The sequence below is a fragment of the Callorhinus ursinus genome, unplaced genomic scaffold (genome assembly GCF_003265705.2).
Source record: "Callorhinus ursinus isolate GAN/ISIS: 27379988/994484 unplaced genomic scaffold, GSC_fseal_2.0 scaffold7, whole genome shotgun sequence".
In the NCBI taxonomy this organism is placed as follows: domain Eukaryota; kingdom Metazoa; phylum Chordata; class Mammalia; order Carnivora; family Otariidae; genus Callorhinus; species Callorhinus ursinus.
Window position 1 is genome coordinate 48,004,417 of NW_027397069.1, and position 15,453 is coordinate 48,019,869.

A 15,453-nucleotide genomic window follows, 5' to 3' on the forward strand; every position below is an offset into this window, starting at 1 on the left:
TGTGTGTGTGTGTGTGTGTGTGTGTGTGTGTGTGTGTGTGTGTGTGTGTATGATTTTTAAAAGAGAAATGACTTTTGTTTGAGCTACACAGGGAACATGAAATGAACAATTCCACAGCCTTCAGACATTAGACTACAGACCTCCTTTGAAAGCCAGCTAGATAAGAAATTTTTCAACTTAAAGTTTATTTGATTGAAATAATCTTTTTTCAAAGCCAAGTTCATTGAACTTTGTGTTTTTAACATCTGGAAACTGGGTTATTGGATTAGAGTTAGGTCTCCATGGCTTTACTGATTTTTCCTAAGTGTTGGGTAGTACTGAACTAATATGTGCAAGGTTATATGACTAAATGTCAGTTAAATGTAAACGTTCTAAGCCCTTTTTTGACGGAGAGGAGAATTTATCCCTTATCCAGGAGATTGTGAGGAAATTAAAACTAAAATTTTGTACTTAATTTTAACAGGTTCTGAATCATAACTCTCTTATCATAACTTTCTTATATCTGTTCCCAACTTCAAATTGTTATTCTAGTTGAACATCAACATTGAACATAATAAATATTATGATTTTAAAGAACGATTGCTTGTTTATTCACTTAGTATATGCAGTATTTTGAGATTTTTGGACCCACACATGTTTTTCTCTGACCCATACTTTGATAATATGATTATATTTTCTAGAGCTGTTGCAAATTAATCATTTTTTTGTTATGCTCCTACTTTTATAAGAAGTGTTTGTTTAACTAGCCATATATAAACAAGTTTATTTTGAGGATTGACTTTCATGTGAATAACTGCCTTCTAGTTAAATATTTTAAATCCCATCTCTTAGAAGAAAGTAAGCTAGCCTCAGAAAGTTTTTTCTTTTTTTTTAAATTTAAAATTAACCATGTAACATAAAGAAGTTTGTAAATGCATGAAGATAAGGACTATATCTTACACATCTTTGTGTTCCCCCACAGCCTCACACATTGCAGATTAATCCGTGCTTATGCAAGATTTAAAGAACATAAAGTGATATAGAAAAAAAAAACTATATGAACTATTGCTTTGAAAGTGACTATGTAAGGATCATCTCTAAATTAGCCATCAGGATAGGCTGACATTTTCCTGTCCTCTTTCCATCCCTCCCCAACCCCTCACCCAGGGAGTGCACCCCAGGGTACATACACCTTTGTGCATAGTATCTGCTGGTTTTATATGCATGAGAAGAAGCAGGCTCAGACCTGCTGAATGCTGGAAAACTTAAGATCATATCCGGCCAGGGGGCCCGGTTTTCTCATTCTTTCATTCTTTTAAAATACAAAGTTATCTGACATACTATTTTACATTTAGCTAAAAGTTGTTCAGTGCGGCATTTACAGAGGCCCTAAAGTGTCAGCCAGTGTATTAGACGGTGTGGGATGCTGTCTTTGCTCAGAGGAAGCTCACAGCGTGGCTGGACCGTGCACGTGTAAACCGATGCTATCTGGTGTCATAGATGCTGTTATACAGAGGGGGTAAGGCACCTCGGAGGGACAAAGGTAGGGTGAGTTACTTCTTCCTTAGGGTCAGGGAAGCCAGGGGCTTCCGAGTTGAGATGAAGAGGAGTTTTCAAGACGGACCAGTTGAGGAAAGGCCATTTAGGACCGAGGGAGAAGCGTGGGCAGGGGTGGGCGATGAGGTTGGAGAGATGATGCAGGGTCTTCAATGGTACATACGGAAGTTTGGGCTTCCTGCTGCAGGCGAAAGGGAATTAAGCTGTGGTATAACATAATCGGGTTTTCATTTTGGAAAATCACTCTGATAACCATGTGGGGAATGAAGTAAGTTATTGGTGCTTCGCTTAGACAATGCTTATAGAACATAAATAGACCAAACATGAAGTTCTCTTCCTCATTGCCCTAAACAAAACTTTACAAAAATCCCAACACATTCACTTCTAGAACAAATGGTTTGTTCTTTGGTTAAGTTATATTTTTACAGTATTTCAGTACTTTGTGTTTAAGAATGATGACTGTCTCCCCGGGGTGACACCAGATGGTCCAGCAACACCAGCAACGCCACTCACCAGTCACTCCTCCTATACCCCTTTCTCTTGGTCTCTCGCATCTAGTTGCCCAAGCCAGCAGCTTAGACTTTTCCTTGGTCCTTCTCCTCTCTCTTGCCCTTGATGCCTATCAGTAAGTCCAGTGGATTCTGCCTCCAAATTGTTCTACTTCTCTGCGTCTCAGTGATGCGACAACCTGCACTCGAGCCCCTAGTGTCTCTCCCTTGGACATTTCCCCATTCTCGCTCTCCTGCTTCAAACATTTCACTAGCTTTTTGCACTTACAATAAAAAGCAAGCTTCCCATGGTGGCCACCTCTCCTGGCTCTAATATCCCTTGACCTCATTTCTTGACACTCTCCTTCTGCTCCAGCTGTTATTTGCCCTCAGAGTGGCCTGCAAACACTTACTCTCTTCTTCCAAGAAGCTCTTCAAATTTGGTGCCTGGCAAATACTCCCTGAACTTAATAGCATAGTGATATCATAATAATAACACTTTCTGCCATTTATTGAATGTTTTCTGTAACCCAGATAGTGTGCTAAGTGCTCTCCAGCCATTATCGTATAATTAAATTAGATGCAACAAGCTTGTGAAGTTGGTATTATTATTCCTGTATTTCAGGAGGGGAAACTGGGACAGATTGTTGAAGCAACTTGCCCAGCTTCCTATTTTCAGTGTGTGGTGGAGCCTGGCTTGAAGTCTGTCTGTCTGACTCCAAATCAAGCTCTTTGGTACGAAATTGCAAAAATATTTTGTTATCGTTAAAAATTTACAATTCCTGGAAGACAGTCTCAGAGCAAGCGATGGGGAAAATCTCTCATTGACACTATATGTAACTTGACTACCTTACTGGTGACAACATATTTTTCTCAATATTTCATGTCTTGTTGATAATAAAAGTATAGTGTAGAAATTGAGAATAAACCCTGGAGTCAAGCAGACATGAGTTTTACCTCAGTACCTGCTATTCATTCATATTGTGTGCTGGATAATTTTTTGGTACTTGAGATACATCAGGGGGCAGTCCGGTGGGATGGATTTAAAATTTTGGTTCTATGAGATGTTTTTGTCCTGGAGACTCACCATCACATTACTGCTCCTTTATGAATTCAGTATAAATGTGACTGACCCCTCTTGGACCGCATCCCAAGGGGATCTATTTGAGTCAGTCCCATGACATGTCTCCTAAGGACAATCTCAGAGGCAGACTATAAGTTTAGTTTGCTATAAGTGTAGTTCCCTTCTCCCTAATGAAACACTGAATTTAACTTTATTAGACGTAATAAACTCAGGTAAATTCTATTCTAATAGGGGTAGCACAATAAACATAACAAACATGCAAATTACATTATACATAGAAGAGGAAAGTAAGTACTTTGTGTGAGGGAGTAAATAAGATGAAATTGGGGATCACGTTGTGGTATTAAATAAGTCAGTGAGGTGCGTCTCACTGAGAAGGTCAAAGACTTGAAGTATGTGAAGGAGTTGGTCAGACAGATATCTGAAGGAAGAGCAGCCCAGGAGGAGAGATTAGGTGGCATCCAGACCTAAGAGGAGTATGCATGGCCACTTAAAAGCAAAGCACCATTGTGGACAGGGGGCCAAAGCGAGGGAGAGATACTAGATGAGGCCGGGGGTTCTAAGTATCTTGTTGGTGATAATGAAATGAACTTCATACATGAAGCACTCAGCACAGAGTCTGGCCCAGAATCACAGAGCCCCTGCCTACCTTCTCCAGCCACATCCCCTGCTGCTCCCGCACTGCAAACCCTACCCTGCATTTATAACTGAAAGTTCTTTGAAGATTCCCCAAATATGCATGCTGTTTTAAACCTTTCTACTTTTGCACCCACCTAAAATAGGCTTCGCCATCCCTTGTCATTCTGATAAACTCCTTTCAGACCCACCCCGGGCTGTCCTCTGGGAAGACTTCTTTGCCTCCCTCTAAAGGAGTGATGCTTCCTTTTCTGGACCACCATGCATAGTGCTTTGACTACATTCGTTAAACTAACACATAGCTAATGATAACATTTAATGAGCACTTACTATATGCCGTGCAATAAGTCCTTTCTATGTTTTTAATGTATTCCTTACAACGACCCTATAAGGTATGTCGCGGTGTCATCCGCATTTTCCAGATGAATAGTAAAGGTGCCTGACACAAAACAATCGCTCATTTATGCTAGGAGTTAAGAATAAAAACCAAGTGAAATAAAATCAAGCCTTTAAATAATTTTTATGTAACAGTTGAAGAAAATAAGAATGATGTGGTTTGGGAAGAAAAAAATTAGTAATGATGAGCTTCCATTTAAACTGATACCTTAGTGTTCCTTCAAAAGTAAATGTTAAGATTTCTGGCTACTGTGTCAGTTGAATAATTGATAATTTCCATATTGAAAAAACATATGTTCCTGATATAATTAGTAGAGTTATACCCTGGGAGGTAAAATACTTCCTCTACACAAGGCAGTGTTACCATCATACTGAATTGTAAGAATTAGTTTGGTGCATGTGTCTCCCATATTATTTGTGACTACTTGGAGGGCAGGGGACCATGTCAGGTTTACCTTTGTTCATGAGGCTTTGCACATGTCCTCCCTTGGTTGGACAGAAAGAAGAAGATATTCTCTCATGTAACTTCTAGGACCTGGGAAATGATATTTAAAATGTCACTGATAGTGTGTCATTAATTCTGAATTTTATTTGGTTCTGAATTTCATTTTAATCATGTTGTTGTGCTTCTGTTTCTCCCCAGACCAGTATTAAAGAGGGACAACTATTGAAGCAAACCAGTTCCTTCCAAAGATGGAAAAAGCGTTACTTCAAACTTCGAGGCCGTACACTTTATTATGCAAAGGACTCAAAGGTAATTTGGAAGGATATGACTTGCAAGCACTTGAGGTTGTGGATGGATTAAAAATTTTAGTTCTATGAACTTTTTGTCTTGGTGCTCACTAGAGCCTTAACCATTCTTCTGTAAATTCGGTATGCGTGTGATCCGTCTTGGACCAAATCCCAAGGGAGTCTATTTAAGTCAGTTTTATGGCGTGTCCATGGAGGACGATCTTATGGAAAGGTTCTAGTATAGTTTTCTTTCTTCCTTTCCTCTTTCCTTACAATTAAAGTAAAACATTAAATGTAACCTTATTAAATGTAATAAGCTGAAAATTTTGGGTTTCCCCCCTTTTCTTGCTACCTTTTATCTTATACATCTTTCCCTGACCATGAGAGAGAGAATTGCTATAGTTGCTAAGAATCTGTCCTCTGGTTTCAGACAAGGGTTTGTATCCCACTTCCAGCACATTCCACAAGAGTGGCTGCAGGCAGCTCGTGTTGTATTGAGGAGGCTTAAATGAGATAATACACAAGGTGCCTGACACAAAACAATCACTCAATTATGCTAGCAGTTAAGAATAAAAACCAAGTGAAATAAAATCAAGGCTTTAAATAATTTTTATATAACAGTTGAAGAAAATAAGAATGATGTGGTTTGGGAAGAAAAAACTAGTAATGATGAGGTTCCATTTAAACTGATACCTTAGTGTTCCTTCAAAAGTAAACGTTAAGATTTCTGGCTACTGTGTCAGTTGAATAATTGATAATTTCCATATTAAAAAAACGTATGTTTCTGATATAATTAATAAAGTTATACACCGGGAGGTAAAATCAAATATGCAAACAAACATAATTCTTAGTTTATGTAGCTGTACAATAACCAAATAAAGTAATCTCATTTTAAAAGTCGTTATGTTCAAGGTTGTCCCTGATCTGGCTCCATGCTGCCTTTCCACATTCATCTCTAGGCAGCACTGACCACTTGATAACCTTGGCCCTGCCCCGTGTTTGCCATCCACAGATGATCTTTCCCTCTGTCTGCACTTGATGAAATTCCCTGTTTTCTTTAAGATCCCCTCAAAGAGTCTTTATTCCATCATTCACAAGAGCAAGAGTTTAAATGTTTTCTGCGGGGGAAATTATCTGTGACCTTCCATATCATTCTGTAGTATTTCTTTTCTTGCATTTTTTCAATAGACCATCTTATATTACAATTAGTCGTTATCTGTTTCTTCTCCTGTGCGAGATTAAAAATTCTTTCTGGTCGGGGAACAAGTCTAATAGTCAGATTGGTTGGAGTGAAGTGGATTTGCACACCCCCTAGGGATCTTGGGGGTGTTGGTAGAAGCTATCAGACAAGGGGCCCCTTTTCTTTCTTTCTTTTTTTTTTTGGTAAATTTAATTTAATTTTTATTAAATTTTATTTAAATTCAATGTAGTTAACATATGCTGTGTTAATCAGTTTCAGAGGTAGAATTTAGTGATTCATCCGTTGCATATAACACCCACTGGTCATTACATCACATGCCCTCCTTAATGCCCATCACCCAATTAACCCATCCCCCCACCCTCCTCCCCTCCAGCAACCCTGTTTTGTTTTCTATGGTTAAGAGTCTCTATGGTTTGGGTGCCTGGGTGGCTCAGTTGGTTGAGCAACTGCCTTCGGCTCAGGTCATGATCCTGGAGTCCTGGGATCGAGTCCCACATCGGGCTCCCTGCTCCATGGGGAGTCTGCTTCTCCCTCTGACCCTCCCCCACTCATGCTCTCTCTCTCATTCTCTCTCTCAAATAAATAAATCTTAAAAAAAAAAGAGTCTCTATGGTTTGTCTCCCTCTCTGTTTTCATCTTATTTTATTTTTCCTTCACTTCCCCTATGTTCATCTGTTTTGCTTCTTAAATTCCACATATGCGTGGAATCATATGGTATTTGTCTTTCTCTGACTTATTTCACTTAGCATAATACCCTCTAGTTCCATCCACGTCATTGCAAATGGCAAGATTTCATTCTTTTTGATGGCTGAGTAATATTCCAGTGTGTGTGTGTGTGTGTGTGTGTGTGTGTGTGTGTGTGTATACACACCACATCTTCTTTATCCATTCATCTGTTGATGGACATCTAGGCTCTTTCCATGGTTTGGCTATTGTGGACACTGCAGCTGTAAACATTGGGGTGCATGTGGAAGGGGCCCATTTGAGGTGCTTTTTTATAGCTGCCGTGCTGCAAGAACATTGAATGAGTGCAAACAATGACCAAATGACTGAGAGTGGGAAGGATATGTTTATTTAGTAGAGTTTCCTAATCTCTAAATTGAACATTATTAAAGATTCCATTTCTGTGGAGTTTTTATCACTGAAACTTTTTGATTGAAACCACTTTTAAGAGTACAAAAGAAACACCATTTTATATTTGCAGAGCAGATTCACCTTCTCATTCAAACCCATTTATGGATGAGGAAAATAAGTTTCAGAAAGTTTAGTAACACCATGATCCGAGCCAGGACAAGGTCTCATTTCTCACTTAGCAAATGTGGGAATGATGATGTTGCCTCTGCCTTCCTGGCAACGTTGTTACAGGCTGTTGCCTGTCCAGAGGTATTACTCTGTGTGTGTGTGAGAGTGTGTGTGTGTGTGTGTGTGTATGCGTGCGTGCACACGCACCACACTGAGTAGGCTCTCCATAAATTATGCTTCTAGAGAGCACAGAGCATTTTATATGGGAACTCTGTGCCACAGGGTTCTTTAAAGACCTTTTCAGTTTGGGATTTATGAGTTAGTTGTACTTTATGGTTTTACTCTTCCTAAGAAGATATTGCAAAGAATCACGAATGACTTTTTATTCACTTTCTATTCCTAATTACTGACACAGCTTCATAGTCATGACCTGATAGCAAAACAAAAAAAAAAAAAAAAAAAAAATTTTTGACCAACAATGAGTTAGGTTTTCATTTAATGTGTTTGTGTTCTTTTTCATTAACAGTCTCTGATATTCGACGAAGTTGACCTCTCAGATGCCAGTGTAGCCGAAGCAAGCACAAAAAATGCAAACAACAGTTTCACGGTATGGTTATATTCTGCTGACATCCTTCTCAAAAGTTATAGAATGACCTTTCCTAAGCATGTACAGAATGTTCTCTTCCGTTACCAACCACGTGTCAACTTAAGCATGTTGGAGTTCCTGCCAACACAATAAACTTGATAAGCATGCTGTATACCAAGTACTGTCAAGAAACCAATGTATTAAATGTATTTTTTTAAAAGTATTTACAACATTTTCCATTTTAGGCCTTTTAATTTTAGTGCTTTAAAATTGTCACCTCTTTTAAGTTTGATACTTCAACTAATTTCCATTGTTTTGGAATACTCAAAAAGTCTATTTCTTACCTTCATTCTTAAAATAATGTTTTCCCTTCTCCTCTACTTTTACTCTATTGCTGTGGTTCAGGCAGCTGCTATGGTTCAGGTCTTCATTTATTCTCACTTAAGTAATTCATTTGATAGCTACTTAAAGAGGTATCCTCTGTTCCAGTTAATTCTTTTCCAATGACAAATCACATTGCTGGAAAGACTTCACTGGCTCACTGTTGCCTGTCAAGTTACATCTGCAGCTCCATCCTCAAGTCTTGTAAAACCATACCTTGGCATTCTAGAATTACTGAGACTGTTCGTCCTTATGCACCCCACCAGTCCAGCATATCTGTTTGTGCCTGGACTTTTCCCATCCCCCTGGCTTCACTGATTCCTCCTCCATCTAAGGCTGTTGCAGTTCTATCAGTTCTTCAGAGCTAATCTCAGATATCTCATTCTTTTTCTACTTCCCTCATTCAAAAAATATGATTTGAATACCCACGATGTGCTGGGCACTTGTGCTAAGCACAAGAGATTCAGAGATGAATAAATAGATTCATCTTGAGGGAAGATTACTTCCCTCAAAATATTCACAATAGAGTTCAGTGAAGTTCTTCCCAGGTAGTTTTTATAGCTACGTATTCCTAGGTCCTCTAAGATGCCTTGCTCTCGCTATGTTGTTGCCCCCATCCACACTCCCAGCCCCTGTTCAAGAAGCTAGCACTGCTGACAGTGGTGTGCTGTGTCCATCTCCTGGGCTTGCCAGGGCAGGGAAGACAGACAGATTTGTTTATACAAACACAGAGCAGTGCCATGATAGAGGTAAGCGCTGGTGGGGGTGGGGCCGGTGGGGGGGAGGAAGCAAATGCATTCAGATTTAGCCATATGGATTTACAGCACGTGGGATAATCCATGGTGTAAATGTTCCTGCCCCTTCCACTGCCCCAGGGAACCTTTAGTTGGAGGAGAGGAAAGCCAAGAATAGAATCCTGGGAAAATGTTAAAATTTAAAGTTTGACCAATAAAGACAGAGCATTCTGAAGTATGGGAGGTGAAGCCTTGGGAGGTGATGATGTTAGGAAAAGCCTGTGGAAGATAGTTTTAGGACGGAAGTTGTTAAACATCAAATACTGTAAAGAGATCAAGTCAAAGAAGAAATGAGAAGCGTCTGTGGAATTTGTTAACATGGAGGTCATTGGGTCACATTGACGGGAATGACTTTGGGGAGGGGTTGGCGTGCATTAGGCTGCCTTGCCAAACAGGTGGGAAGGCAGAGAAGCCGGGGTGGGTTGCTTTTTTGAAAAGCTTGGCTGTTAGAAGAAGGAGAACAAGTATAATATTCAGGCTTCAAAAGAGTTTTGTTGTTGTTGTTGTTCTTTGGCTTTGTTTTTAAAATGGGTTTTTAGTGTGTCTATATGAAGAGAGGAAAGAATTGTTGGACTCGAAAGTTGAAGTGTCAGGAGAGACAGGGGAGAATGGATGGAGCATGGGAGCCAGAGCCCATTTAGAGATTAGCATTGACCAGGAGACAAAGTTTATGGAGGAGGGTGTGTGCAGGAAGTTCGTTTATTCCAAACCCAGATACTACTGTTCTCTCAATGAAATTGAAGCCGAGGTCATCTGCTATGAGTCAGAGTTTACTTAGGTTTGGGTTAGCTTCTGTAGAAAATGAGAGTTGAGGGGTGCCTGAGGGGCTCAGTCAGTTGTGTCTGCCTTCAGCTCAGGTCCTGATCCCAGGGTCCTGGGATTGAGCCCCACGTCGGGCTTTGTGCTCAGAGGGAGCCTGCTTCTCCCTCTCCCTGCCCCTTCCCCTGTGTGTACTCTCTGTCAAATAAATAAATAAAATTACGAAAAAAAAAGAAAGAAAGAAAATGAAAGTTGAAACTGAACAGGGACCTGGAGAAGATTATGAGGTAGTAAATAGTGTCTAGCAAAGATGGAGATCAAGTTTAGTAATGTACCTAATTCCTATGCCTTTCACATTTTTTTTTTTTAAGATGAGGAGAGAGAACAACAGCTAAATTGATCCAGGGCTTATAAAAGATAAAGACATTGTTGGATGTTCGAGGGATAATAAGTCATCCATCTTCCCCTCTGTGTTCTCAGTTCTTGAGAATAAAACATAGGGAGTGAGGGACAGCTTATTTATCACTGAACAGGATCCAACAACCACTAGATTCAGAGCTTCTGATAAATTATTGAAGGCCTAATCAGAGCTTCTGATACATTGTTGCTTCTTTTTCCTTCCTCCCAAATGAAGGTGGGGTAGGGTGATGAACTGCTTGCCTTCCCTAGGGAGCGAACCGAAGTCCTCTCTCCTCTGTGGAGACTCATGGGGAAGTGGGCAATAAGGGTTTCCCCTCAACAGGGATCTAGAATTTAGTCTAAAAGAGGGTTCCAAAATTTAAGATTTGAAGGATGGGACAATTTCAGATAAAGACAAGGTCTAGGGTGCTGGTGTAGATAAAGGTAAAAGAAAGTGGAGAGCTTAGATTTGAGAGAGGGTATTCAAATCCTTTGTATAACTCTTTCTTGGACCTCCAAGTACATTCAGTCTCTCCTCTAGTGCCTTTCTTATTATAGAACTCACTGTAGTCTGCCTTATATTTAATTAGGTACTTACATTTATTATAATCTCCTTGAGGACAGAGACTCTGTCATATCATTTTACCTCAGAGTACCTTATCTGTAAATATTTGCTGATTTAATTAATAAGATGAAAGTTTATTTTACACATGAGAAGACTTCTTGGTGAAGTATTTTCAAGAGATTTATCCACTCAACCAAGTGTTATTTCTGAAGTTTGTTGGAGTAGAAATGTGGAGACTAAAATATTAGGCAGATGCTTAGAGTTTTACAGCAAATGAATTTGGTGGAACTTTCTAGGGCATAAAATAGAATAAGGGAGAGGTTTTCAACCAGTAATTGACAATCTTCCCTATCTTTAAATATTTAAATATCCTACCTTTCTGGATTGCATTGACTGCTATTGATACTGTTGTTTTGGCTAGTTCATGTCAAAGGTTAATGGTGTAGTTTAGTGGTATTATGGCTGGAAGATACAGGAATGGCTAAATTCAGCTTCGCTACAGTCATGCTTTGAAGTCCCTAAGGATGATACATTGACAGGGGACAATAGTAAGTGGAAAATCTGTGATTAGCAAGTGGAAAGTGGAAAAGCTGTGCTTTGCCTGAAAACCCAATGCCAAACTCTCTAGTAAAACGGGTTCGAGAGAGCTCAGCAGAAACTGACTTCCCCTGTGACGTTACTCAGCATCGTCTCTGCCGCATTCTGTCGGTTCTGAATGAGTCACTAAGGTTGGCTGAGCTTCAGGGGAGGGGATCGAGACACCGTGAGAGTGGCGTCAAAGGATTTGTGGACAAATCCTACCTACTCGACGGTTACTTTTCTTTCCTTGCACAGTCCTGTGCTCCCATTCCTGGAGTTAATAATTGTCTTGTTGTTTTGGTTTTCTAAATCACTTCGGGTACATATTAGTTTCCCCTCGGTCACACTGGTGCATCCCGGGGAAGGGTCCCAGCCCTCCTGATGCTTAATCCAGGGCTCTTCCTTTTCACACAGTGAAACCGTCTGGTTAGTCTTTGCCTGTCTTCTCTTCTCACATTCGCTGCTCTCTTTGTCTCTTTCTCACTCATCGTGATGTGTACATCCCAGCTTTTTGTGACTTACTCAATTGCAGACCTTAGACCATGAAGTCAAACAACATGGGTTTGTGTCCTGACTTGGCCCTCTCTAGCTACGTGCCTTTGGACAAATCAGTTAGCCCCTGTGAATCTGTGTCCTCACCTGTAACGGAGGATAGCAGTGGAACCTGTCCCATGGGGTTGTGAGGATTAAATGGAATGGGATAAGGCACTACAATCCCTTGCACCGTGATGAGCACATAGAGTTTACTCAGGGCTAGTGGCTGTTATCATCCTGAAGTTATTGTCCCACCTGCTCCCTTCACAAGTGATAATCTGTTGTCAATTCCTAACAAGTTGGGGGATTTTGAAGGAGAATATGGATGAACTTCATCTTGAGAAAATGTTCCACCCTGCCTCTCTTTCAGAGGTGTGGTGAAGATTTCCTTCCACTTTTATCGCATGTGAATAGATGTTATTGGGAAAAGCAGCCCTTCCGTAATAAATGAAATGTCGATCGTACTTACCTTGTTAGCTATTTGTACATGCTAATGAAGAGCTTTTTAATGAATCGAGAATCATCACAATCACGTGGTATACATTAGACTTTCAAAATGTGCTGTTCAAATGACTGTTTTCTTTAAATTTTAATGATGAGTAGGCTAAATCTTAAGTACATAAGTCATCATTTTTATTTTTATTTATTTATTTTTTATTATTTTATGTTAATCACCATACATTACATCATTAGTTTTTGGTGTAGTGTTCCATGATTCATTGTCTGCGTATAACACCCAGTGCTCCATGCAGAACGTGCCCTCTTTAATACCCATCACCAGGCTAACCCATCCTCCCAGAGCCCCTCCCCTCTAGAACCCTCAGTTTGTTTTTCAGAGTCCATAGTCTCTCATAGTTCGTCTCCCCCTCTGATTTCCCCCCCTTCATTCTTCCCCTCCTGCTATCTTCTTCTTTTTTTTTTTAACATATAATGTATTATTCGCTTCAGAGGTACAGATCTGTGATTCAACAGTCTTACACAATTCACAGCACTCACCGTAGCACATACCCTCCCCGATGTCTATCACCCAGCCACCCCATCCCTCCCACCCCCCACCACTCCAGCAACCCTCAGTTTGTTTCTGAGATTAAGAATTCCTCATATCAGTGAGGTCATATGATACATGTCTTTCTCTGATTGCATGAGTCATCATTTTTAAAGAAAGTATTGTATTGACATTGTTAAAACTTTTTATAGAAGTTTGTAAAGAAAGCATATTTTTTGACTAGAGAGAAATACAGAGGTAATTTATTTGGTTTATTTAACTACCCTTACCATTTTTAGTGAGTGATCTTCGAGTGTGCTTGGAATCTCACGGTGACTGCACACCCTCGCTGCTTACTCGGTTGTGTGAAACACGGACACCACGTGGTAGCACTTATTTTTAGAGCTAACTAAGCACTGGAACAGAATCATTTTAGTTCAGGGTCACTGGCCACAGCACACACGACCGAAAGTTGATTAGCATTCGAGTTGATTCCTCCAATGAAGTTTCAAAAAGTATACATAAAAACAAGCCAATAAAGAGAACATCCGGTGCATAAAATGCCAAAAATTATACATTCATGGTATAGTTGAAATGAGCAGGCTGTGTTATAATGGGAGGGAGAAGATGTTCTTAAGAACTCCTTTCTTTCATGTGTACTTTCTGTTTATTTTGTTTTTCCCTTAGCTTCCTCTCTGTTATTATAATTCAGTTCATCTTCTCTCTTAAGAGAGATACCACATCCTATGAACCCAAGTGTCAGTTTACTTTTATCCATTAGTATCTCAATCTTAGTTACAAAGGAAGGGATGAAACGTTATTTTCACCTCATTTGTGAATACACATCACAAAACAGGTGTTTAGATAATCATCCAAATAAATAATCCTTTAGATAAATAAGTTGCCTCTTCTGATGATAATATTTATTATAATTATTCTGTGCCTCTTCTAAATGCCAGTAATTCATTTAATTCTTTATGTCAGTCCTATAAGGTAGGTACTGTCCTGCTCTCCATTTGTATAGATGAGAGATCCGAAACAGAGAAGTTAACACCTAACACATGTAATAACTAGAATCTGAACCCACCTGGGTCATCTGACCTCAGTCTGTGCCCTTGACCCCTCAGCTGTCCTACCTCTTTGTTGTGGAGCTTTAAATGAGTATGGTCCAGATAGTGTTCCTCTAATTGTTTGTTATGTTTCAGTTGTCTTTTCTCCTCCAAGTCAATCACAGAGTCTTGTGTTGCATTACCAGGTATGTAGCTAGCACTGGCTGGTCCTACTGCCAATTTAGAATACTGCATTTTATTTTGGGCACTGTATTTTAACTAAAAATGTTGATAAAGAGCTCACAGAGGAAGGTAACCAATAAATATATTATACAAAGGTCTGGGAAATCATGGGATTGACACAAGAGGCCACTTTTTATTCTTAAAGATTTGAGGAAATGTGACATCTTTTTAATATTTGAGGGATTATCATGCATAAGAGGCAGTCGACAGGTTTTGTGTTACTGCAGTGTGCAGGACAAAGATTCACAGCTGAATTCACAGAGGGACAATTTTAGCTCTACTTAAAAGAGAACTTTCTAACTTGAGTCATCTGATAGAACAGGCCTCTTGTGATGTAATGGCTCTGTCCATTATTAGAAATCTCTAGTCCTCTCATTCCCTGTGAACTGGAAGGGGCCTTCAAGACCAGAGGACTTGGGCTCAGAATGCTGAAATGAATTTCTCAAGGTTGGATGGCTAATAGCTATGCACAGCTGGTGGGGAATTCAGGGTTCCCAGCTCTTGGAGTTTGTTGAGAGTAGGCAAGGAGGAGTGGATTTAGAGATTGCCGGGCACTTTACACACACTGTCTCATTATACCACACAGCAAGAGCTAAGTGACCGTCCTCTTAAGAATGCTGTCGGAGAAATCTTTGCATGGCGTGTGTATGTGGGAGGGAGTGAGGGGAGGTTGTGGAGACTGAAATTTCCTTGCAGACACAAAGACTGTCTTCCTCACCCCTGGATCCCCAGGGCTAACATGAGACCTGGCACAGAGGGGAAAGACAATAAATATTTGTCACCTGCATGAAAGAATGTGTCTTGTTGAATGAATGAATGACACTTGTAAACTCTAGTTTTCCTTTGGGAGAAATGTGTCATTTCAAGATTTAGCTAGAGAGCAGAGTTTCCTAATTTCCCCCAGTGAGGTTGGATTATAACATACCCATAAATATTTGTATTCTAGTTGAACTCTTTACGTTGTGACTCAGATCATTTTTTATCAACAATAAGTCTTACAAACACAATTCTTGCTGTGATTAATGATTGCGGTGGTCTCCTAATTATTCGATGCCTGATCGTGGCAAACCACGGATTTCTTATGTCTATGTTGGCTCAACTATTTTATGGCACTCTAAAATCATACCACATTAATGCAATTTGAGTGGTTGTTTTGCCTCTTAAAATTGACTTATATGCAGTTTAGGCGGCTTTATTCTATGAAAGCTGATCATTTATAAGTGGAGTTTGAAATTTACATTCTTTTTTTCTCTAACTTGGACAT

At 39.8% G+C, this 15,453-nt stretch overlaps 1 protein-coding gene across 8 annotated transcripts in view; it reads left to right on the plus strand.

The window, feature by feature from the left end:
* DGKH (diacylglycerol kinase eta) overlaps positions 1 to 15,453 on the plus strand; it is a 176,820-nt gene that overhangs the window by 74,482 nt on the left and 86,885 nt on the right. For 7 of the 8 annotated variants that reach the window (XR_012378791.1, XM_073894495.1, XM_025874825.2 and 4 more), the window contains exons 3-4: positions 4,784 to 4,894; positions 7,842 to 7,922. Coding sequence is in view for 6 of the 8 variants with exons in the window: in XM_073894495.1 (XP_073750596.1) it covers positions 4,784 to 4,894; positions 7,842 to 7,922 (192 nt within the window). In the remaining 2 variants the exon portion in view is untranslated. Of the gene's footprint in view, positions 1 to 4,783; positions 4,895 to 7,841; positions 7,923 to 14,570; positions 14,637 to 15,453 lie in introns of those variants that run through there. The other variant, XM_073894500.1, reaches the window with a different exon arrangement.